This window comes from Elgaria multicarinata, chromosome 11 (genome assembly GCF_023053635.1).
Source record: "Elgaria multicarinata webbii isolate HBS135686 ecotype San Diego chromosome 11, rElgMul1.1.pri, whole genome shotgun sequence".
NCBI lineage: Eukaryota > Metazoa > Chordata > Lepidosauria > Squamata > Anguidae > Elgaria > Elgaria multicarinata.
Genome location: NC_086181.1, coordinates 18,526,541 through 18,550,927, shown reverse-complemented (window position 1 = coordinate 18,550,927; position 24,387 = coordinate 18,526,541). Strand labels below are relative to the sequence as shown.

At 46.4% G+C, this 24,387-nt stretch overlaps 1 protein-coding gene across 2 annotated transcripts; it reads right to left on the bottom strand.

Moving 5' to 3' along the window:
* Positions 1-2,252: 2,252 nt before the first annotated feature.
* On the bottom strand, positions 2,253-22,651 carry ASPDH (aspartate dehydrogenase domain containing). 2 transcript variants are annotated; one of them, XM_063137697.1, is made up of 8 exons: positions 22,570-22,651; positions 19,309-19,368; positions 14,823-14,967; positions 12,236-12,320; positions 7,558-7,707; positions 6,188-6,414; positions 4,904-5,043; positions 2,577-2,710 (listed from the first exon to the last, which is right to left on the bottom strand). In XM_063137697.1, the coding sequence occupies exons 2-8, from the start codon at positions 19,361-19,363 to the stop codon at positions 2,673-2,675; spliced, it is 840 nt and encodes a 279-aa protein (XP_062993767.1). In that variant the 5' UTR covers positions 19,364-19,368; positions 22,570-22,651; the 3' UTR covers positions 2,577-2,672. The 2 variants fall into 2 exon arrangements, with proteins under 2 accessions (XP_062993768.1, XP_062993767.1); XM_063137698.1 differs by lacking the exon at positions 4,904-5,043 and having other exon boundaries at positions 2,253-2,710.
* Between the last annotated feature and the right edge of the window lie 1,736 nt (positions 22,652-24,387).

Sequence of the window (24,387 nt, the reverse complement as noted above, 5' to 3'; positions counted from 1 at the left end):
GAATAATGAATCTAACAAGAAGAGAGCAAGGTGAGAAAGGGGAAGGGGAAAGCAGTCAAGTTGTTTGTCCAAAACATAAGTTTTTAAATTTTATTTAGGCTAAATGTCCAGGAAGGGAGATCAGATTTTCTCCCCAGTCTCTTTTGCATCACTTCTTAAAAAATAAATAAATTGACAACTGTATGTGATCTGTCCATTCCTCTGTCGCTAGAGGATATTGAAATTTCCAGTGATGTAGTGACTATTGCCGAGGGTGCTGCTTGGAACATTTACTCCTTGTCCCTCCAAAATTGATGAGGGAGCCTCTCTCTCTCGGGATGTCTCTCATGTACGCTCAGTGGGACTTGCTCCTAAGCAAGCACACACAGGATTGCAGACTTTTAAGTTAGTGCTGGGCTGAAAATTTCTCCTACAAAATTTTCAACCATTATGGAACCTTCTTCTTATATATGATAACGGCAGCGAGACTATTATGTGCAAAACAGTGGAAAGGATCAACATTACCTACAATGGATGAATGGCTGGTGAAGTTGTTGGAATTGGTGGAGATGGCAAAACGTATGTCAATAATTAGAGAAAAGTCAACATCTAGGTTTATAATCGAATGGAAACCTCTTATTGACTTTTTTGCGGAATTAGAAAAAAATGATTCGTTTCTCTGTGGATTCAACGAATAAGAAAACTTTAAGATAATAGAAAGAGGGGATTTTTTTGTAATTATAGAGTAAGAAAAATATTGTTATATCTTTGCTGTGGAGAAAATCGGAAGCCCATTTTAACTTTGTATGTTCTTTGTTGTTTTTGCGATGTTTGTGTTTTTGAAACAATAAAACATTTAAACTGAAAAAAAATCCAACCATTCTTATTCAATTCAATAGAAAAGAAATTGCTTTCGAAAAGAAATTCATTCTCATGGGTTTTGTTCAGGGTTCTGGTGCTGACCTTACTTATGAAATGACTGAGGAATGTGTGTGAGTGTCCTGTCCTCATCTCTCTGACAGCCTGAAGCCTCCTTGGGGAAGACATCATGAATTAATTCCTCACCTAGAGCCTTTTTCCCCGATCAGGGAGTGGAAGCAGCCTGGGAGGTTGTAGAACAGCAGAGAGATGTGTAATAGAAAGAAAAATGTAGGCAGTCCCCTCAGCCACCTCACAGGGATTACTTAAGGTCAAAAACACCAACAACACACACTCAAAATAAATTATAATCTGCTCTGAGAATTATGCAGAAAAATGGAAGCCCCTTTCATGGGGAAAGAAAACTTAAAGGAAATTCTTGAGATTTTTCTTTTCGTACCTCCTAGAAATAAAAAGATACTTTTCAGAATTTTCTGTATATTCCCATCACCATTATTTTTTGTGGTGGCTGCATTCCCTCCCCTCAGTGCCCTAGAGTGATGCTAGGTATGTGGGGCATTGTCACTGAGGTCATCCAAGGGCATAGTCCTGGTGGTTCTACATAGACCTATCGTCCAACTGGAGTCCACCAGGGGAAGAGCCTTCAGTGTGGTGGCCCCCTTCCTATGGAACTACCTGCCTCTGGAGGTCAGGCAGGCACCAACTTTGTATTCCTTCCAGCACCTCCTGAAAACGTTGTTCCAGGAAGCCTTCCCTTAATGACCAGCCGTAGTTTATTTTGTACTTTGTTTCTTTTAATAATGTATTTTAATGTGTTTTATTCTGGTTTTGTTCTATTTTATTTTGTCCACCGCTCTGAAATTCTGAATGGGGAGTGGTCTATAAATGTAAATAAACTAATAAAATAAAATGTGGGCCAGGCTGTCAACACAGTGGATGGTGTTGCCACTTGCACTGGCAGTGCAAAAAACCCAAAATCCGTTAGAAGAAAGAAGCTGTTCTGCAACCCTTGTCAATGGCGATGCCGAGCTGTGAGAAATTGTTGGAGAATTTCTTCTCCCTCTGGAGAAATTTGGTGAAATTGTCCTCCCAATTTCTCTGCCACAAATAGGGTGGGGAATTTTGAGAGGCCACTTGTGCACGGCTCTACTTAAACTTATTGGTGTGGATGGTTGATAGACTGAGAACTCTGGTGGACTTTGGAAAGAAAGGCCATCATTTGAGGCAGGGGTGAGCAATCTGTGGCCCTCTGGATGTCGTTCGATCAAAACATCTGTAGAATCTCCTTCCCAGGGAGATCTGCCTGATGTCTTCACTGTGAAGAGACATTTAATTGTTAATGTGTTACTCTGATGATTAATTTTACTTCTGACCTTTTCATATTTAAAAATATTTTTAAAAATATTTTTATTGTTGCATTTATTGTTTCGGAGATGTTTTCGTTTAAGTTTATGATTGTAAACTGCTCCAAGGACATCTGTCAGTTGGGTGTTACATACACTTATCCAACAAACAAACTCTAATTGTCCCTGACCATGGTGGCTGGGATAATGGGAGTTGTAGTCTGACATATCTGGAGGGCACCAGGTTGAGGAACGCTGAGTTACGGAAAGAGACAGAGGTGAAGCTCTAGGCATTGCTAGCTCAATGTTTCTATTGTTGCTAGACTGAAAGCATGGAGGGCGGGAAGGACAGATATGTCTCCTTTGCTCAATTGTTGCTGCCTTTCCCTGCATTCTGTGCACCCTGTAATTGAACCTCCGGCACCAACAGACATCCTCCACGTATCCTCTTGAAAACAGGCACCTTAAAGCTCAGCAGAGATAGACTCGACCTCCGTGACCTTGGCATACTGCAGGCAGGAAAAGAGAAGAGATCAAGCAGAGCCCAGAACATTGCCTTCCCACAAAAACAAACATCCCCCCCAAAAAACCCACCCACCCAACTTCCTGCAGAATTGCCAAGACACCCAGATTTTCTGAAGCGGGACTTTGCCTTCTGTGCTAGATAAACAGTGCAATCCTATATATGTGTGTGGCTTACTCTCAGGTAAGTGGATAAAAGGATTGCAGCCTGTGCTGTACCCTGTTGGATATTAGTCTTGCCTCCACCTATGACACTTTCCTGCATTGATCCCTCAACAGCTGCCATGGAAGGCTCAGAGGATCCACCAGTCGGGAAGCCAGACAAAAACGTTATTCTCTCTCTCAAACATGAACAGAACAGCCACTGGAAAATACTGGCGGTACCCGGATATAATGAAGTCAAGTCGCCTCTAGTGACTAAACAATGGAATGACACTGTCCACACAACCGCCTAGTTCTTCGAAAAAGTGCTTATGTTATGAGTCTCACTATTGAACCCTCGGAGAAAGAGTGTGTATGGGCGTGCTAGACCAGGAATGGGCATGTTTTGGTAACTTAGGTGGGGTGTCCTTTCTTTTGCCCCTTATGAACTACAATCAAACAGGTGAAATGAAAATGATTAGGGACTGGAGGGGGGCAGCAGCGGGGGCTGCATGTGGCCTGCAGGCCATGTGTTGCTAGACCCACCTCTGCAGCCCCTCGAGTTCCGCATAATTTTTCTAAGCGTTTCTATGCGTAAAAACTGATTGGGACCCAGGGTGCAATTTGTACACGTGTGGTTGGCCCGTCCAGAAATTTTGCTGAGTGTGTGTAGGAGGTCAAGGTGGGACCAAGAGGCACGATCCTGTTCCTTTCCCCTCTACCCTAAATCAGATTCAGTAGAGAGGTTTTGAATGCCTGCACAGTCTTGGTGCCTCACCGGGCCTTTGCTGGGTGCCGAACAGGGATATAATTCTACTACTGACTTTATTATTTAATTTAGAGATGGGCAACTTATGGCCCCAGCTATTTTAGCACACAACTCCCATCATCCCCAACCAGTATGGACAATGGGCAGGGATGATGGGAGTTGTATTCTCGACCACTTGGCGGGTACTAGATTGGGGAAAGCTGCAGTAGGGTGGCTGGATGTAAAACTGGACAGGGCTCCTGCACTTTTAACAGTTTTGTAGAAGAGGGAATTTCAGCAGAGGTAGAAATTTCCTCTTATACACAACTGTTGACGGTGCAAGAGCCCTGCCATCTTTTTCATCTGGCCACCATATAACGCAAGAATGCATTAAATAAAAAGTAACACCTTTACTAGTAGAATGCAGGTGTTAGGATTAAAAGGCTCAGGCGATTGATGTTAGGATTATGAGTTACCAAAATTCCAAGCCCGTAGCCAGAAATGTAGTCCAGGGGCATAAAGGGATGAAGAATCAGTGCTGAACAACTAGAACACGGATACCAGGATCTCAATACATTGTTACATTATTTAGTTGTATTAAATAATATTAATTTTAAAATAGTTTAATGTTATAACATTCAAATGTAAGGGTCTAGTCCTTGTTAGTGATCACAGTGCCTTTGCCTTGCTTGGGCAGAATATTAGGAAGCAGGAGCAAATTTACTTTTTAGTAAACAGTTAGGTACAACAAGTGGGACCTGCAACAAAATGTTGTAGTATGGAATGTTCCTTCCTTCCAGCCAGCCAGCCATGTCCTTTTCCAGGATACCATTACATGCTCACTCCCACACTCTGCATTCTGTGCCTAGTGAGCATGTTCAGTCATAGCACTGTTTCCAGTTCCCCACCCTGAAGTTTGTTCGTACTGTTGCAAGTTTTGGGTTTTCCCTGAGTCTGCTGATCCTTCCCGTGTGTGGGTGGTGCCATTTTGGCTACATAAGGACCCGTACCGGTTATATAGGATGCTGCCTGCATCCTTCCCCTTATGTCTCCACAAGTAAAGAGCTAGAGACTGGCCTTTTGAAAAGACGGAAAAGAAAGCTAAAAACACAGCGAGGGACCTGTAATGTCCTCTGAAAGGCCAGGCACAGCTCTGCAAAAGATGCCGGTCCTTAAGATGCTACAGCAAAGGATGAGGGACGTGGTTGCTGTTAGGGCCATTTGAGCAAGCTGTCTCATGATCGGGATGGAGAGTTGGGAGGTTCCAAATATGGGAGGGTTCGGTCCTCACCCAACAAACTGCTCCAGAAAGCAGCAAAGGTGGCTGCCCCTGTGACGGCCCCACAAGCAGCTGGGTTCTTGCGCCTGGTGCTGACGGAGAAGCCCCCTGGCCCAGTTGCCTCAATTTCCACCACGTGGTAGTCAGGGAGGCTGCAGCAGAGAAATGTAGTCAGTTAGACTCGATGGGGTAGTGGAGCCAGGACTTGTAGGGACAAGGCACCGGGATGTTTTGATCAGCAGGGATGCTGACATCATCCCATCAGACCTCCTTGTTCCCTCTGAGCTTAACTGAAATCCTCATAATAGCTGGAATGAATTTTCCCAGCAACAATATATTATACCTTGTTGTAAAGCAAAGTATTTGGGGATGGCTTGGTCTTGAATGTGACATTAAGACTCATTAGCTTTACAAAAGACCTGTTCCTGATGGAGAGGAAAACTGCTACAGACTGGTTTGTTGCCTTTGAGACAAAAAGCTTGCAGGCTTATTCCCTGCTCTGCATGCCGGATTTCCCTAAGTACCCTTCTGGCATAGCTTGCCATCTCATCCACACCCGGGTGGGGCATAGCTTGTTTGGGGAGGAGGATCAGCAACCCTCAAATAACCCAACAACAACCCATGGTCTGTTTGGTGGTTGCTGCCCCCTCAAACGCGCTATGCCATGGCAAGACACGCCAGCAAAGATAATCAAGGAAATCCGGCCAGTGCGCACAGCAGAGTTAACCAAGCTGTGGTTGTGTGAACTGGGTTAAAATGGGGCTGTTTACATGACAGCCCACCGTGGGTTATTTAACCCATGGTGAGGCTGCAGGGCCTGTGCAGCCCCCATTTTGAACACGCAACCCGTGCTCTGGGGGTTGTTGTGCAAACCTGGCGAGTGTTAAGAAGCCTTCACATAACTCATGGTTTGTTTTAGGGTTATGAGTGGGTTGTTTAACCCTTGCATAAGACACATTTTCCCGGTTCACATGACATGACACTCCCCCAAGTGGGGCTTGGATATGCAACATGGCACCTACGGGTATAACCCATGACCAGTCACAATGTCTCGTCTGAACCTAGTCAATGTTTCTCCCAGGTGCTGTGAAAAGAAACTCCTGGAAAATCTTGCACTGATGGTCTTATGCTATTTGGAGACATGTTGTGTCCCTCTCTTTCCCTTCTCTCGTGCAATCTTCGGTCTCCCCAGCCAACTTCCAACATGCTCACCATGACACTGCTCTTTGCCAGCTCACTGTTCGGTGACTCTCAGCTGATCCTAATAAACTAAACAGACATGGTTAAGGAACTCACTTAGGATCAGCTACAAGGCAGCCTTTTACACCATCAAAGCCCAGGCTAGGGGCGGCCATACAGGCAGCTGCCATGGTGTTGACGTTGTTGGGGGCCAGAGGGCACAGCCTCCGCACGGGGCCATTGTACAGCACCACACGCTCCTGCCAGGCTCCTTTGGCAAGCTCCCCTAGGTGCCCAGCTAGCCGGAAGCTATCAGGGTGTTTCACCATGGTGACTGTTAATGCCTAGAAAAGTGGGGGAAATCACCAAAGTCAGAGAAATCACAAATCCTAAAGCTTCTTTTCCCTCCGTTTGTTTAGCTTGTGACATCTCTGGGGCAGAGACCAAACCTTCTTTTGCATATGGTACTCTATGCCACGTACCTTGACAGTGCAATATATATGTTAATATTAACTGCAAGGATAATAACGGGCAGCTTAATCCAGAGACATCCACCTACCTTCCAGAGTTATTAGGACGATAAAATAAGAACCGTAGGGATTCCAAAGCAATTCTGGTATAATTAGAAGTGCTACAGTAATTGACAATAACCTGTTTAACCTGTTGGGTGTTTTACTGTGGTTTTAATTTTTGTGAACCGCCCAGAGAGCTTCGGCTATTGGGCGGTATAAAAATGTAATAAATAAAATAAATAAAATAAAATAAATTGAACCAGTGTGTCATTTCCATGACACAGCAAAACGGTAACTGGGTTCCACCATTGATCCTGTTTACATGCTTCCCAGTATTGGCCACACTCTCATCTGAGCAAGAGCGTCTGGGTTCTTGCCTTGCAAATCTGAAACTGGGTTTAATGGTTACCAATTGTGGGTTAGTTGGTTTCCCATGTGGTCAGATCCCACGCTAAGCCAGGAATGTCAGTTTACTGCGGGGGTAGTCAACATGCACCCCCCCCCACGGCTTATTTGTGCCTAGCCACGACACCTATTATACGGGTGACACAAAACATGGAGCTCTCAACGAGATGATGGGGGCAGGAGTGGAATTCCTTGGGGTCTTGGACTTACAGCAGAGGCTGAGAGGGCCAGGGGTTGAGAGATCAGCGTTGTGTGAGGGTGTTATGCCTGTGCTGAACTCCGGATTAACAGTGCAACATTTCATGGTGTTGGGGCATGGCCTGAGAGCACAGGATGTCGCCACTTTGCTGAAGTGAAGTAGAGCTGGGTCTTGTCAGTGACTGGATGGGTGACCTCCTGGGACCCCATAAAGGCTGGCTTGAGTTCCATCACAGAGGAACGGCGGTATAGAAATGCAACCCATCTCAATAATCCTGGCAGCAGATCAGCTGCCGCACACTTCTTGCTCTGCATCTCTCTCTCTCTCTCCACCTTTCCATTTCTCAACTCAGACCCTCTGCAGGATCTTACCTGAAGCATCCCAGCGTCGTCCAGCCTCTGGATGTCTTGGCCACCCCACAGAGCCCCACTGGGTATGTAGAGGGTGTGTCCAGACTGTCTTCCAGCTTTGCGGAGTTTCAGCTCTGTACCTAGATCTGCCAGGGCTGTTGGTGACCCCACCTAGTGGACACAGAAATGTTTGCAAGGACTGGTGTCTGGAAGCCAGGGGCGGGGTTTGGGGCTGGGGAGAGGACCGCTTTACTGTTCTTACACATTTATTTAGAAGTCCCCAACAGGATTGAATAGATTTTGTCAAATGCTTTCCGTCCAGTTGGTGGAGATCAAGACAGTTCTATTATCCAGTGGATGGAGATCAAGAGAAGACTACAGTCAGCCACTGTGGGAACTAGGATGCTGGACTAGATAAGTCTTTGGTGGAAATGATGTTCTTACCATGGCTTGATGAGTAGAAGAGATTGGGTAGGAGACAGCTCACTTTGATGAGGCTCGCCTGGCACCAACGCTGCTATCTTTCCGGTGCCAGGTTAAGACTTTCCTCTTTCCTCTTTCCTCTTTGGCGGCACATCCTAATTACCCACATGTTTAGTTTTTAATCGGTTTTTAATGCTTTATGTGTGCATGTTCTGTGTTTTAGAGTTTTAAATTTTGTATTCTTGTTTTTACCTCTATTTTAGAATTTCTGTAAACTGCCCAGATAGCCCTGGCTATGGGAGCGGTATATAAGTGTAATAAATAAATAAAATAAATATAAATAAATTGAGAGGGAGGAGAAGCAAAGTGAGGCAAGAATGGTTCTGGAAGGGCTTCAAGGGAGGGGGTTTAAGACAGAGAGAGAAACAAGTGGTAACCCGGAGGTGGACTTTATTTACCGAGAGAACAATCCAATGGTCCCTGGGATGGTGTCTCTGGAGCAGAGCCAGCATCAAGGGTAGGCGTGATTGGGCTCTTGGTGGGGTCCCACATCTGAGAAGGGGCCCAATGAGAAGAACTCCCTAGACTTGCGCCTCTTCTTCACCATGGCAACCTGCTTGTTCACCTGCTTCTCACTGTTGGCCCTGACAACAGGGGTGGGGTGAGAAGGTGGAGCAGTAGATGCCACTGCCTGCCAAGCAAGCAGGTGGTAGTGATGATAAGGAAGAGGAATAACAGGAGCTGGTGACAGTGGTGGTGAGAATGTAAATTCACCGAGGAAGGGGGTCCGTTGAAGGTGTCTTAGTTATTTTATCTTATTTATTTATTACATTTTTATACTGCCCACCAGCCAAAAGTTTAAAAAAAGCAATATAAAAACAAGCTAAGCTAAAAGCCAGAGAAAGTCTGTGTGTAAAGGTGTGTTTTCAGGAAGCGTTTTAAAGATGTTAAGTTTTCCGCCCCCCGAACCGCATGGTCCTCCAGAGGGTGGGTGCCATCACAGAGAAGGCCCGCCACTGAGGTTCTACATGGCGGCATTCTGTTCATTTTGGAATGGCCAGTAGGGCCTCCTTTGAGGATTGTAGTTGTCATCCGGGAAGGTGGTCTGCTGGTCCCAAGCTGTTTAGGGCTTTGTAAGATAACCGCATAACCTTGTATGTGGCTCAGTAGCTAACAAGCAGCCAGTGCAATTCTTTTAATACGGGTTTTATATGAGCAGAGCTAGGTGTCCCCGTGAGCACCCTAGCTGCTGTGTTCTGCACTAGCTGCAGCTTCTGAACCACACACATGGGCAGCCCCACATAGAGCGCATTACAGTAAACTCATTGTGAGGTTACCAGTGCATGAATGACTGTGGCCACAGCTAGACCTAAGATTTAACCTGGGATCATCCAGGGTTCGCCCCTGCCTGAGCACTGGATTCCCTGTGTGTCACCTAGATGAACAGGTTTGACCTCTGGACGATCCAGGGATAAACCTTAGGTCTAGCTATGGCCTGTGGCTGTCCAGGAATGGGTGTAGTTGGCATTCCAACCAAAGTTGATAAGGGGCATTCCAAGCCACTGAGGTCACCTGGGCCTCCAGTGACAAAGATGGATCCAGAAGCACCCCCTAACTACGGACCTGCTTCTTCAGAGGGAGCGCAACCCCATCCAGAACAAGAAAACACCCCAATTCCCAGACCTGGGAACCACCAACCCACAAGGGCCCTGTCTTATCGGGATTCAACTTCAGTTCGTAGACCCTCATCCAAGCCATAACTGTATCCAAGCACTGGTTCAGAATGTGCATGGCCTCTCTCAATTCAGATGTTACAGAGAAACAGAACTGGGTGGCATCAGCATACTGGTGACAACTTGCCCCAAATCTCCTGATGACTGCTCCAAACAGCTTCATATAAATATTAAATAACATTGGGGAAAGGATGGTGCCCTGAGGCACCCCACAGTTCAACTGCCATGGGGCAGAGGTACATTCCCCCAATGCTATTCTGTCCCAAAACCAGACCTGAACCCAGAAGGTCTTGCTCAAGATCCCTCAAAAGAAGAAGCCAGCACTGCCCCGGAGCTATAGGATATAGCAGAATTCCCCTTCCAAGGGTGGGGTGAGAGGACCAACCTTGCAGGAGATCTTATCTCAGATCTCCTCTTCCCAGCCCCTGCAGAAACTTCCACAGGGGGTTCCTTTATGGGGTCGAAGCTCTGGTGTCGGGGGGGGGGGGGGGAAGAGGCATGTCAGAGGTGTGCCAATGGGTGGGAAGGAGAGGCTGTGAATCCACACCCCTTCCAGCTCCACCTCTATCGGAAGATGAGCATTACGCCAGCCTTGGAGCGGGTATAACTTATTTTCCTGTGAATGTTTGTCTCCTTCCCAGTGGCTGCAGGAATATACCGTTCAATTAAATATGGCCATTGCTATCCACGCTGGCTTCAGGTTTTTGAAGGCCCCTCGGGCAATTCATTCCTTTCTCAGTGAGTCTTACCTTCTCAATGTCATTGCCACCGGTTGCTATTGGTCCTCCTCCTCTTTCTCATCATTGCTATCACTTGCTTGCTTGACAGAGAGCAAGTAGACCATGGCATCTACTGCTTCTGCTTGTCACCACCTCCGTTGTCTGGGCCAGAGTGAGAGGCAGGTGAATTTGCGGGTTGCAGTTATGAAGACGAGAAACAACTCTAGGGCGCTCTTGGCAATGGGCCCCTGCTGGTGTGCGAGCCCTTGGCTGGTGCCCAGCCAGGCCTACCCTTGATGCCAATCCTGATTGCTAAGGCCATTCATAAATTCCATGTATTTCTAAGGCCATTCAGAAGGAACCAATGCCATTTGGTGGCATTCTTTGCAGAATGTCCTCTCTATAAAAGAAAGCTCAACGCAGATGGGCATCTCTGAAGAGGAGGGAAGTAATTATCTACTCCACTCAGCCGCCCAAATTCATTGAGTGGACCCGAGCAGTCGATCTCGCAGGGTTGTTACATGTATAAAAGGAGATGGAATTGTAAAGCATTTTGTACACTGACGGCAACATCTGGTGCATGTTTACTTAGAAGGGAGTCTCACTGTGAGCTCAATGGGACATAATCCAATGTAAGTTTGAATGGGTAGTTAGCCGGTGGGGGGTGGGGAAGCTATAAAAATTAGAAATTTGATGGCATAGAGGTTAAACAATATTCAAGCATAGGCGTGCGCAAGGGGTGTGCTGGGTGTGCCCAGGCACAACTTAATGTCTCAAGCAATAAACACTGAATTGAGGGGGGCATTGAGTAGGGAACCTGAGGGGGATCCAGACACAGCAGGAACGGTCCTCCAGCTGCCCTCCGACTGCTTTGCTGCCACCCCCACCCCGATTGTGGACCATTGCTCTCAGCAGCAGGAGTGAAAAGAAATCGCTCTGCCAGGAGCTTCTCTGCCAGGAGCCACGCTTCAAGGAGGCCAGGAAGAGGACTCCCGAAGGCTAATATCGCCCCTCCATAAGCCCCTCCTCTGGCCAGTGTCACTACAAAGCCCCACCAATGCCCTACCGGCAACGGCCCTCCTGCGGTCAGGCAAGCCGGATGTGGAGTAGGCATCAGTGCCTACAGTGCTTAATAAATAAATGAATAAAAATTAATGTCCTTTATGATTGAGTATTCAATAAATGTTCATCTCTAAAAAAAAGTATCCCAGGATGCCTACCTTAATGAAATATGCTGTGCACGCCTATGTATTCAGGGATAGAATTGCAGACAAGTTTTAAAAGTAAGGAAGTTTGATCTTGGTGTGAAGGCCATTGGGCATCGCATGTGATCTTAGTGATAGGCAAGAAAGATATTTTTTGCTAAAATAAGGAAAGGAAATGTGCCCACCTACCTTGAAAAGACTGTGGTTGGGGTGGAGGGGCGACAGAATGTACAGATGCCTCCCTCTAGAGCAAGGGTGGTGAACCTGCAGGCCCATGGGCCAAATCCATCCCGCCTGGAGCTCCAATCTGTCCCTTTGGGGTTCCCCAGATGGGCACGCCCACTTCCCCTGACCCCTCCCAACCCTTTCCTCCCCACTAACCACTGATGATTTGATGGTTTCCTGGTTTTGTCTGTCCCCCCACCCCCATCCCCATTCTAAAAAGTCAAAATACCAGCACATCCTAAGGGTTAGTTACTGGCAGTAAGAACTTCAAGCTAAGACGTGCTGGTAGTTTGTCCCCGCCCTGCGGCTCCCAAGAGCTTCTCTGAACTTGAACGTGGCCCTCTAGGTGAAAGTAGTTCAACACCCCTGCTCTAGAGGCACCTGGAGCCCTCACCATGAAATCCGCAGCTTGGAGAAAGGACTCCCCATAGTTCTGGGCAATGCACGGATGTGCCACTTCGATAACAATGTCAGCACGGCTTTGGAAAGACAAGAGAGACACAGTGACAAGGCTGGATCTACAACAATGTCAAAGACGCTCTAGATGAGGGCCCCGGCCAAACTCTTCTGGAGACTATGCAAAAGCATATGTGTCACACCTTCTAGCTGGTCATTGCTTTTCACTACATTAGGATTTATTTATCTTTAATACAGACGGACAAATCTGTCCCTGAATTTGCAACCATTATTCAGGAAGAGTGAGGCAGTTGCCTCAGGCAGGAGATGCTGAGACCTGGTGAGCAGACAGCGCTTGTGTGACACACCGCTTGCCTTTCGCCCTTAAGTCTGCTTTCTACATTGAAAGATGCCACCCCATCGCCAGTGTTGAAGTAAGGTTCAACTGCCAGTCCGGTGGCTTCTGTACAATGAAGTGAGGTGTATGTGTGTATGTGTGTGTGTGGATTTTGTCTTTTGCCTCAGGCAATAAAATGTCTTGAGCCAGCCCTGTCATGACTGAAACATATAGAGTACGACTGTACCTAGGACTGACAGCTCCGTGATGGCAAAATATGTAAACATGGAAAAGTGATGTCAGAATGGATGCACTGCAAATCTTTCAGGTGATCCCAGGAGGATTAGCCCACAACATGTTGCCACCCCAAGCCACTGTGATGCAGGGTCCTGATTGCTGAAGATGCCAATGCTGGGCATCTCTCCATCCATGTGGGGCTGTCTGGGACCTAACAAGATTTGTGTCTCGGCACGCTCTGCAGAGCTGCAAGGGAGCTTGACGAGGGCATACCATTCAGGTCACACCCTGCTTCTTTCCATGGACCCCCCCACCCCACCCTCTGCAAAAATATGGCTACTCCATATTGGTGAAAGGACCAGAGCTCAGTGGAAGATCACCTGCTTTGCATGCAGAAGGATCCTGGTTCAGTCTGTGGCAGCATCTCTAGCTAATCAGATCAGTTGCTGGGAAAGACACTTTGCTACCCGAGACTGCTGTTGCCATTTGGACTAGAACCTAAGGTCTGCAGGCCAAATCCATTCTGCCTTGTCATGTCCCCCAGATTCGATCTATCATCTGGTACCAAAGAGGACTTGGGGGGGGGGGGAAAGAAAACTCCCTCCATTAACACAGCTCTTTCTATGCCAGGGCTTTCCAGGTCAGAAGATGTGCCTCTATCTAACTCTTCAGATGCTGAGGACACTCCCCCATTACAGCCTTCACCACCCTGGAAGAGCCAGCAGCTATAAAATCAGGCAATGGTCCTTAAAGAAAGAAGCTGCTTCTCAGATGGGATGTGGCTAACTGCAGGTCTTTGCAAGGCTTTAGAAAGCCTCTGACTGTTGCTGAGTCAACAGCTCTCCTTGACTAAGTCTCAGCTAACTCGGAGCTGCTCAAGGTTCTGAAACACTTTGCCTGGTCTAATCTTGCCTTGCTCTTCAGCAAACCTACTCTGCCCTGCCCTGACTCAACAAGATTTGACCCAACTTGATCTGACAAGACCTGACCTGATTGGACATGATTGAACTTGACTTGACATGACCTGATGTGAGACTTATCTTTCCTCTGTGTTCTTATATGTGACCTGCCTTGCTGGTTTCAGCACCTCTGCGCGCTTTGAACTGAGTTGGACAGGACATGCATGGAGACCCAATCTATCCCTCCATGGTTCCCCAGGTGGTCACACCCAGTGGAGGCTGGTGACTCTGATACAGTGAAGCTACTCCAGGTTGTAGCCTGAAGTTTAAAGAAGCTATCTAAGGTGCTGAACCCTATCCCTTTCCTCAACCACCAATTTTGGTGTGTGTTTTTCCTGCAGTTTTCCCCACATTCTAAATGGCTGAAGTCTCTCTTAAGGCTTAATTACTGGCAGTGAGGGCTTGAAGCTAAAATATGCTGGCATTTGGGGCCCTGCCCATTTTTCACTCAGCCCCATCCATTACTGAAATGTGGCCTGCCAAGGTGTTCTCCAAACTGGAATTCAGCCTCCAGGCTGAAAGAGTTTCTCCATTGTAGGGAAGGCTGGTGTAGAGGAGCACAGCCCGAGGATAGTGTCCAGTGGTAGCCCTACATACAGTAGTCCTATTTAAATGAATGGGAATGGAGTTAGTTGTGATTAACTTAAGTCCCACTCATTTCATTGGGTCTCCTCTACGTAGGACTAAAACTGGAAACTACTGAGAGTGTATATTTGTAACTGCTGTGACTAACCCTCAGTCTTCCCCAAACTGGTGCCTGCCAGATATTTTGGACTTCAATGCCCATCAGCCTCAGCTAGTACAGCCAATGTCCAGGAATGCTGGGATTTGTAGTCTAAAACATCTAGATCAGCCTTCCTCAACCTGGGGTGCTCCAGATGTGTTGGACTGCATCTCCCAGTCCAACACATCTGGAGCACCCCAGGTTGAGGAAGGCTGATCTAGAGGGTGTACAGTGTGGCAAGTGTGCCTGAGGGTTCATGGTGGCTTTGTTTTGCTTATCCTTGCCATGCCCCCCAAAACCCCGTCCCCGGCTGGGCTTGCCTGCTCACCGCTCCAAGAAACCGGAGAGCTTCCCCAGCCGCAGCTCCGCCGGCACCGTCTGCTCCAACTTCCCAGCGTCCCGGTTCCAAACAAAGGCCAGCTCCAAGCCATGCTGGAGGCCGTCGTCTTGGAGCCGTTTCACCAAGTACTGGCCTGGAGAAACAGAAAGCCGGACTGAAAAGCATTGCCAACGCAGAGATTGGCTCCGTTCCTTCTACACCCCAAATCTGTTTCCTGCAGAGCGACGAAAACCATCTACAAAAGCTTGACACATTTACCAGTATTGCTGAGGCTCTTGTAAAAAAAAAAAAAGTCAAAAAAGAATTCAGAGTTGGCCTAGCAGGCAGAATTCATCCCCCCCTCACCATCCAAGGGGTCACCATTTAGAGTCCGAAATGGAGGACCCAGACACTTCCATGCCCTGTTTTATGAGTATCAAGGAAGAGCTGAATGGTCACCATTGGAAACAGAACGCTGCAGTAATAATAATAATAATAATAATAATAATAATAATAATAATAATAATAATATATTTATTTCTTACCCGCCTCTCCCTATGGATCGAGGCGGGGAACAACATTAGAGCAGGAATCAATACATCTTAAAAAATCATGATTTAACATTGATCTGGATAGGCCTGCCGGAAAAGGCTAGTCTTTAAAGCTGCCTTAAAATCACACAGAGAGTTAATTTTATGAATCTCCTCTGGCAGGCCATTCCACAATCTGGGGGCGACAGAAGAAAAGGTCCTCTGGGAAACTGATGTCAGCCTAGTTTTAGCTGACTGAAGTAAGTTCACCCCAGAGGACCTGAGTGTGTGGGGCGGACTATATGGGAGAAGGCGATCCCGCAGGTAACCTGGACCCAAACCATTTAGGGTCCAGTTTGTACTTTGTACTTTGTACTTTGCCCGGAAACTAATTGGCAGCCAGTGGAGTGATTTTAATGTTGGGGTAATATGCTCACCCCTAGATGTACCGGTGGCCAACCTGGCTGCCATATTTTGAACTAGCTGAAGTTTCCGAACTAGATACAATGGTAGCCCTATGTAGAGCGCATTGCAGAAGTCAATCTTGTTCTGATCCAGCAAGGTAATTCTTATGTTCTTAGGTTAGGAATATATGTATAAGAGCATAGAGAACTATCACACTGGCCATCAGCACAAATTAATGAAACATTAGACGGCTTGCGTTAGACAGGCATATTACATTGATCAGAACAGGAAGGGCGGGTTGGCATTCTGCCCCAGGCCAAATCAAGCCCTAGGAAAAGCCTGTGTTTAAAAGTGTGTGTGTGTGTGTGTGTGTGTGTGTGTGTGTGTGTGTGTGTGATGTTTTAATATTCCCTCTAGTCCACAAGATCAACCTGCCATTAGCAGCTAGTGGCTGCTGTTGCTGGTGGGGCACAAGGTGGGACAGCTAGATCTCGTGTGCTACCCAATCTCCTTGCTTAAAAGGAGTATGTGCACTTGAACCCATCACTTTCTCTGCCACCACAACATTCTGCCTGTTGTGTTGATTGCTTGTTTGTATTTTAATCCACCCAATAACAATGGTTCTCTAGCTGGATTACAAATGGTTAAAAGAATAAAACGTAATACAGAGGGTTACAAGATTAACGTGAAATGCAAATGGTTGAAAGTATACAATGCAACGCAAAATAACACACAGCACAGGATATATAAGAATACCTCAAAAAATAAATAAATCTAAAAACCAAGTCCCTGAAATACCTGGGAGAAAAGAATGGTCTTTGCCTGACACTGAAAATATAACAATGTAGGCCTCAGGTGAGCCTCTGTAGGAAGGGCATTCCACATCCCCTGGTATAGAGATAGTCAACTGGTAAGGTTTGTTGCAGGGGAGAAAGCAGATGAGAGAGAACCACTGTGACCCACAAATGTGCTGGTGTGGAGGTCTCATCACCACCAAACTCACTAGTGTGGAGGACTCATCACCACCAAACTCACTAGTGTGGAGGACTCATCACCCCCAAACTCACTAGTGTGGAGGACTCATCACCCCCAAACTCACTGGTGTGGAGAACTCATCACTACCAAACTCACTGGTGTGGAGGACTCATCACCACCAAACTCACTAGTGCGGAGGACTCATCATCACTAAACTCATTAGTGTGGAGGTCTCATCACCGCCAAACTCACTGGTGTGGAGGACTCATCACTACCAAACTCACTAGTGTGGAGGACTCATCACCACCAAACTCACTGGTGTAAAGGACTCATCACCACCAAACTCACTAGTGTGGAGGACTCATCACCCCCAAACTCATTGGTGTGGAGGACTCATCACCACCAAACTCACTGGTGTGGAGGACTCATCACCTCCAAACTCATTAGTGTGGAGGACTCATCACCACCAAACTCACTAGTGTGGAGGACTCATCACCACCAAACTCACTGTTGTGGAGGACTCATCACCACCAAACTCATTAATGTGGAGGACTCATCACCACCAAACTCATTAGTGTGGAGGACTCATCACCACCAAACTCACCAGTGTGGAGGACTCATCATCACCAAACTCACTGGTGTGGAGGACTCATCACTACCAAACTCACTGGTGTGGAGGACTCATCACCACCAAACTCACTGGTGTGGAGGACTCATCACCACCAAACTCACTAGTGTGGAGGACTCATCACCCCCAAACTCACTGGTGTGGAGGTCTCATCACCACCAAACTCACTGGTGTGGAGGACTCATCACCACCAAACTCAGTGTGGAGGACTCATCACCACCAAACTCATTAGTGTGGAGGACTCATCACCACCAAACTTATTAGTGTGGAGGACTCATCACCACTAAACTCATTAGTGTGGAGGTCTCATCACCACCAAACTCACTAGTGTGGAGGACTCATCACCATCAAACTCACTGTATGGAGGTCTCATCACCACCAAACTCACTGGTGTGGAGGACTCATCACTACCAAACTCACTGGTGTGGAGGTCTCATCATTACCAAACTCACTGTATGGAGGTCTCATCACCACCAAACTCACTAGTGTGGAGGTCTCATCACCACCAAACTCACTGGTGTAAAGGACTCATCACCACCAAACTCATTAGTGTGGAGGACTCATCACCACCAAACTCACTAGTGTGGAGGACTCATCACTACCAAACTCACTGGTGTAAAGGACTCATCACCACCAAACTCATTAGTGTGGAGGTCTCATCACTGCCAAACCCAATAGTGTGGAGGACTCATCACTACCAAACTCACTAGTGTGGAGGACTCATCACCACCAAACTCACTAGTGTGGAGGACTCATCACCCCCAAACTCACTATTGTGGAGGTCTCATCACCACCAAACTCACTGGTGTAAAGGACTCATCACCACCAAACTCATTAGTGTGGAGGACTCATCACCACCAAACTCATTAGTGTGGAGGTCTCATCACCGCCAAACTCATTAGTGTGGAGAACTCATCACCACCAAACTCACTAGTGTGGAGGACTCTTCACTACCAAACTCACTAGTGTGGAGGACTCATCACCACCAAACTCACTAGTGTGGAGGACTCATCACCCCCAAACTCACTGGTGTGGAGGTCTCATCACCACCAAACTCACTGGTGTGGAGGACTCATCACCACCAAACTCATTAGTGTGGAGGTCTCATCACCGCCAAACTCACTGGTGTGGAGGACTCATCACCACCAAACTCATTAGTATGGAGGTCTCATCACTACCAAACTCAATAGTGTGAAGGACTCATCACTACCAAACTCACTAGTGTGGAGGACTCATCACCCCCAAACTCAATAGTGTGGAGGACTCATCACCCCCAAACTCATTAGTGTGGAGGTCTCATCACCCCCAAACTCAATAGTGTGGAGGACTCATCACCCCCAAACTCATTAGTGTGGAGGTCTCATCACCCCCAAGCTCAATAGTGTGGAGGATTCATCACCACCAAACTCACTAGTGTGGAGGACTCATCACCCCCAAACTCACTATTGTGGAGGTCTCATCACCACCATACTCACTGGTGTAAAGGACTCATCACCACCAAACTCATTAGTGTGTAGGTCTCATCACCGCCAACTCACTGGTGTAAAGGACTCATCACTACCAAACTCATTAGTGTGGAGGTCTCATCACCGCCAAACTCACTGGTGTAAAGGACTCATCACCACTAAACTCATTAGTGTGGAGGACTCATCACCGCCAAACTCACTGGTGTGGAGGTCTCATCACTGCCAAGTTCATGAGCCAGACCATCGTCAGAGGAAAATGGCATTCTATCAGGTATTCTGCAAATAATGTTATCTTCCCTAAACTGGGACATGATGAAATGTTTAATGAAGCACATTTTTAATGTTCTTTTGAAATAAAAGACATCTGTGTTATTGCTGAACATATGACAATTTTGTCCAGAATAGGTAGAATACACATGATTTGCCAGATCCACTGGCAAAGCCAGGGTTGATATAGGAGTGATCCGAAATTGACAAGAAAGGCTACCTACCGAGATGTCCGTAGCCCACAATTCCAACCCGCCTCTTTCTTTGGCCTCCAGACATTCTTCCTGCCACACGATATAAATGGGGAGGAGAGAGAAACAGCCGTGTTAGTCATGTGGTTTTACCACAGGGAAGAATGAATCTGAGATGGAGGGGCTTGCATTGACTTCCACATTTTTAATTATTTTGGCTCCCACATTCATGCCGCAGACTGTAAATGCGTGTCATTGAGCAAAACACTTGGAGCTTCATCTTCGCTTGGACTCACAAGGGGGAACAAAGTAATTGTGGCAAGACATTGCAAGCTGCAAATGTAAAAATCAATGGCAGTGTTGGTTACACATTAAGCTCTGCACTCAACGCTCTCTGTATGTGTGGGTATATAAATGGAGGCTGGTGGCTCTGAATTTGGTGGGGCTGTGAAGCCATCCTGGGTTTCAGTCAGAACCAGCAGGAACTCTAAATGAGCTAGCCAAGGTGCTGATCCCTGTATGTTTGAGTGACTGTATGGGAGAAGGAGGGGGACGGTTCATGATAAAACTTTCCAGATGGTCTTTTGTGTGTGTGTGTGTGTGCATTTTTGTGCATTTTTTCACACCTGTTCAGGGCCATTGCAGATAAATTGTAATTAAAGAGGAACCACTGATTTAGGTTTATTGGGGTGGGGTAGGGGTGGGGCCGAGTGCAAATTTATTAAATCACTTATTTGATTTGGATGGGAAATTAATTGGCTTTGTTTGTCTTCTGTGAAATTTAAAGACGTCCTAGTAATTATTACAAATTTGTATATATAGATATAAATTGGCATGTATAAATTTTATACCGATTCGTGCCCTGTGGCCCTGGGCCCCAAATCTTTTAAGAGCCGAGCAGCGTCCCTGATGCCAGTGATATCTGTTCTGCTGGCAAAAGGACACTGTGGGACAGTGTCCCATCATTCCCTCTATATTCAATGTTCAGGTTGTGAGTGCCATTTAGGGTGGCCATCTATGCATCACCCCAAAAGAGAAAATGCATCATGGGGGGGGGGAGGACAAAAGAGGATACCAATCTGCATAATATTTGCATATACAAATTTATATGCATGGGTGCAGGTTTAGAAATAACTATTATTTAAACAGAAATACAAGACATCTCACCATAGTGTGTGTGGTGGTGGGGGTGTGTGTGTGGGGGTGGAAGGCTGTGATCAGGTGACATATGTACCTGCTCAGTCTGCTGTCCTGGGGCTAACTCTTGATGAGCAACTTCAGAGCCTCTGCCCTACCCTCCTTATAGTTCTTTGACATTAAACCAGACCTAGAGATGAAACAGAGGACAGTGCTCTGGCAGCCATTCAAACTGTAAGGGAGGGGAGAGACCCAAAACAGCCAAATGAGGACTGAGCATGCTCAATAGCCGTGGAATGTTGACTGATTGTTGGGAAGGGAGGGGGGAATGGAATGGAGCGGCTTGAATCTGAACAGGAAGCACTCCGTGCTGTAACATTTTGTTGCAGGTTCCTCTTCTCCTTGACTTTAGTTAGCTTGCTACCCTTGGTATGCATTCCTCTCTGCCCCTCTCCAATCTCTCCTTCCACCCTGTCATTTTAGACAGGGCTGGCATCAAGGGTAGGCATTGTTGAGCACCTGCTGAAGGCCCAGACCCTGGCAGGGGCACACTGACAAGAGTAGGGTGACCCTATGGAAAAGAGGACAGGGCTCCTGTAAGAGTTGTAGAGAAAAGGTGTCATTTGGTGTGTGTTTTACTATTATTATTATTTACATTGAACTCAAAAATCAAGAATAAAAATAAAACATAAAACTATACACATCAACACTTATTCTATACCCCTCCCCGTTCCCTCCCCACACTTGGTCAATTACATGAAAGCACAGCACAAAGTATGCAAACTAGAAGTATCTCATTAATTGTGACAAGTCCAACAAAGTATTGCAAGAAGATTGTTGATTATCTCGTTTTTATGTTGACACAGAAGTTAAGAACACATAGAGGGATAAAGAAAAGAGATACTTTCAGGACGGATTGGAAAAAATATATAGACTACATGAAAAAAGAATCAAACAGAACAACTTTGGCAGAAGCCTATAGAAATCTGTGAGCCGGTGTCATTTGTATGCATGCAGCACCTGGTGAAATCCCCTCTTCACCACAACGATTAAAGCTGCAGGAGACCTGCCCTCTTTTGGTCATGCTAGGCAGGGCTCCTGCAGCTTTAACTGTTGTGATGAAGAGGGAATTTCCCCAGGTGCTGTATGCATACAAATGACACCTGCTGAAATTCCCTTTTCTCTATTTATTTATTTATTAAATTTATATACCACCCATAGCCAAAGCTCTCTGAGCGGTTTACAAAAGTTAAAAACAGTGAACATTAAAAAGTATGCAAAATTTTAAACCATCAAAAATATATAAACAACAGTATAAAACAACAGTATCCATTTAAACAACAACAGTTCTGGGGTCCATTAAAAAACAAACAGACTTAGCATATGCTGTTAAACATTCTCTACAACTGTTGAAGATACAGGAGCCCTGTCCTCCTTTCCATAAGGTCACCCTAGACGAGACCAGCCTTCCCCAACCTGGAGCCCTCCAAATAAATTGTTGTTGTTGTTGTTGTTGTTATTTCTTACCCGCCTCTCCATTTTGATCGAGGCGGGGAACAACAGTAAATATAAAATACATAAAACTGAATTAAGAACATAATATATATTGTTAAAACATCCTAAAATTCTAAAAACATCCTAAAATTCCACTGGATAGGCCTGTCGGAAGAGATTAGTCCTGATAGCTTTCTTGAATGCTAATAGACTCTTAAGTTGACGAGTCTCCTCCGGCAGGCCATTCCACAGTCTGGGAGCAGCAGAAAAGGTCCTCTGGGTAATACCCATCAGCCTAACTTTGACTTACTGAAGTAGATTCTTCCCAGAGGACCTGAGTGTGCGGGGCTGATTGTACAGGAGAAGGTGATCCCACAGGTAGCCTGGACCCAAACCATGTAGGGCTTTAAAGGTGATAACCAACACTTTTTACTTCGCCTGGAAACTAATTAGCAGCCAGTGAAGAAATTTTAAAACTGGTGTAATGTGGTCACCCCTAGGTGTACCAGTGACCAGTCTGGCTACCATATGTTGTTCTCCCTAATCCCCCAGCCATCTGTGCTGGCCATGGATGATGGGAGTTGGAGTCTGGCAAAACTAGAGGGCCCCAGGTTGGGGAAGGCTGCTGTAATTCCAACCCATCCCCTTTCTGAGCTGACTCACCGAGGTTTGCTCCCCTTATTCTCCGGCTCTCCACAGTGGCAGGATCCCAGCAAGAAGTAGAATTATTTGTCTGGGTGCCCTTTGGCCGATCCGTCTTTGGGCGATGTTAATGATTAGCCCAGGCTGGGCCTGTGATCCTACAGGGAATGAGCTACCGGCAAGCAGATGGTAGCAGACTTCTCTCCGAAGCTCAGCCGACTGGCTTTGATAAGCAGAAAAGGGCAAGTAAAATGATCAAGAGAGCTGGAGCATCTCCCCTATGAAGGAAGGTTACACAGTTGGGACTGTTTAGCTTGGAAAAAAGGAGGCTAAGGGGAGACATGATAGAGGTGCACAAAGTTATGCATGGTATGGAGCATGTGAATAGGGAGACATTTTTCTCCCTCTCCCATAATTCTAGAACCCAATGGGGGTCATCCCATGAAGCTGATTGGTGGGAGATTCAGGACAGATAAAAGGCAGGTCTTCTTTGCACAGCACATAGTTAAACTGTGGAATTCACTACGTCAAGACGTAGTGATGGCCACCAACTTGAATGGCTTTAAAAGGAGATTATAACAATTAATGGAGAAAATGGCTATCAATGGCTACTGATCATGATGGGAGGAGAGCAATGACAAATCTTGATAAAATAGTTAAAAGCAGAGACACCACACTGACAACAAAGGTCCGCATAGTTAAAGCAATGGTATTCCCCGTAGTAACCTATGGCTGCGAGAGCTGGACCGTAAGGAAAGCTGAGCGAAGGAAGATAGATGCTTTTGAACTGTGGTGTTGGAGGAAAATTCGGAGAGTGCCTTGGACTGCAAGAAGATCAAACCAGTCCACACTCCAGGAAATAAAGCCAGACTGCTCACTTGAGGGAATGGTATTAAAGGCAAAACTGAAGTACTTTGGCCACATAATGAGAAGACAGGATCCCCTGGAGAAGAGGCTGATGCTAGGGAAAGTGGAAGGTAAAAGGAAGAGGGGCCGACCGAGGGCAAGATGGATGGATGATATTCTGGAGGTGACGGACTTGACCTTGGGGGAGCTAGGGGTGGTGATGGCCGACAGAAAGCTCTGGCGTGGGCTGGTCCATGAAGTCACGAAGAGTCGGAAGCGACTAAATGAATAAACAACAACAACAACAATATATTATCTGCAGTATCAGAGGGCGTATGTCTCTGAATACCAGTTGCTGTGGAACATGGGTGGGTGGGGTGCCGCTATTGCACTCATGTCCTATATGTGGGCTTCCTCCAAGCAGCTGGTTGGCCACTGTGTGAACGGAATGTTGATCCAGATAGGTCTTTCGTCAGATTCAGCATGACTTTTTAATATATAGATCAAAACAACTAGAAGGCACCAGCTTAGGGACGGCTGCTTTATATTGTAAGCGCCTTGTGACGGAGACCTTTTTTGGAGCAGGTAGCGGGGTTGCTTGTGCTGTAAAATACCATTACGTCAATGGTGCTGTATAAGACATTGGGCTGGATCAATGGGTCTACAGCATAACTAACGAATTGCTCATCTACACCAAGCAGGATATTGCACTATGAAAGCGGTCTATAAAAGGCAGGAGCCACACTACTGCTTTGTAGCGATATTGAAGTGCACTGACCACTGTTGGGGCCCATTGACACATACTATATACCGCTTTCATACTGCTATATGCTGCTTGGTGTGGCTCCTGCCTTTTATATACCACTTTCATGGTGGAATATCCTGCTTGGTGTAGATGAGCCCTTAGTCTGGATCCATCACCACCTTCAAAAAAATGACATTTTCTTATCTCAAGTAATGGACTGGAATTCATCAGCAACTTCCACAATAAAT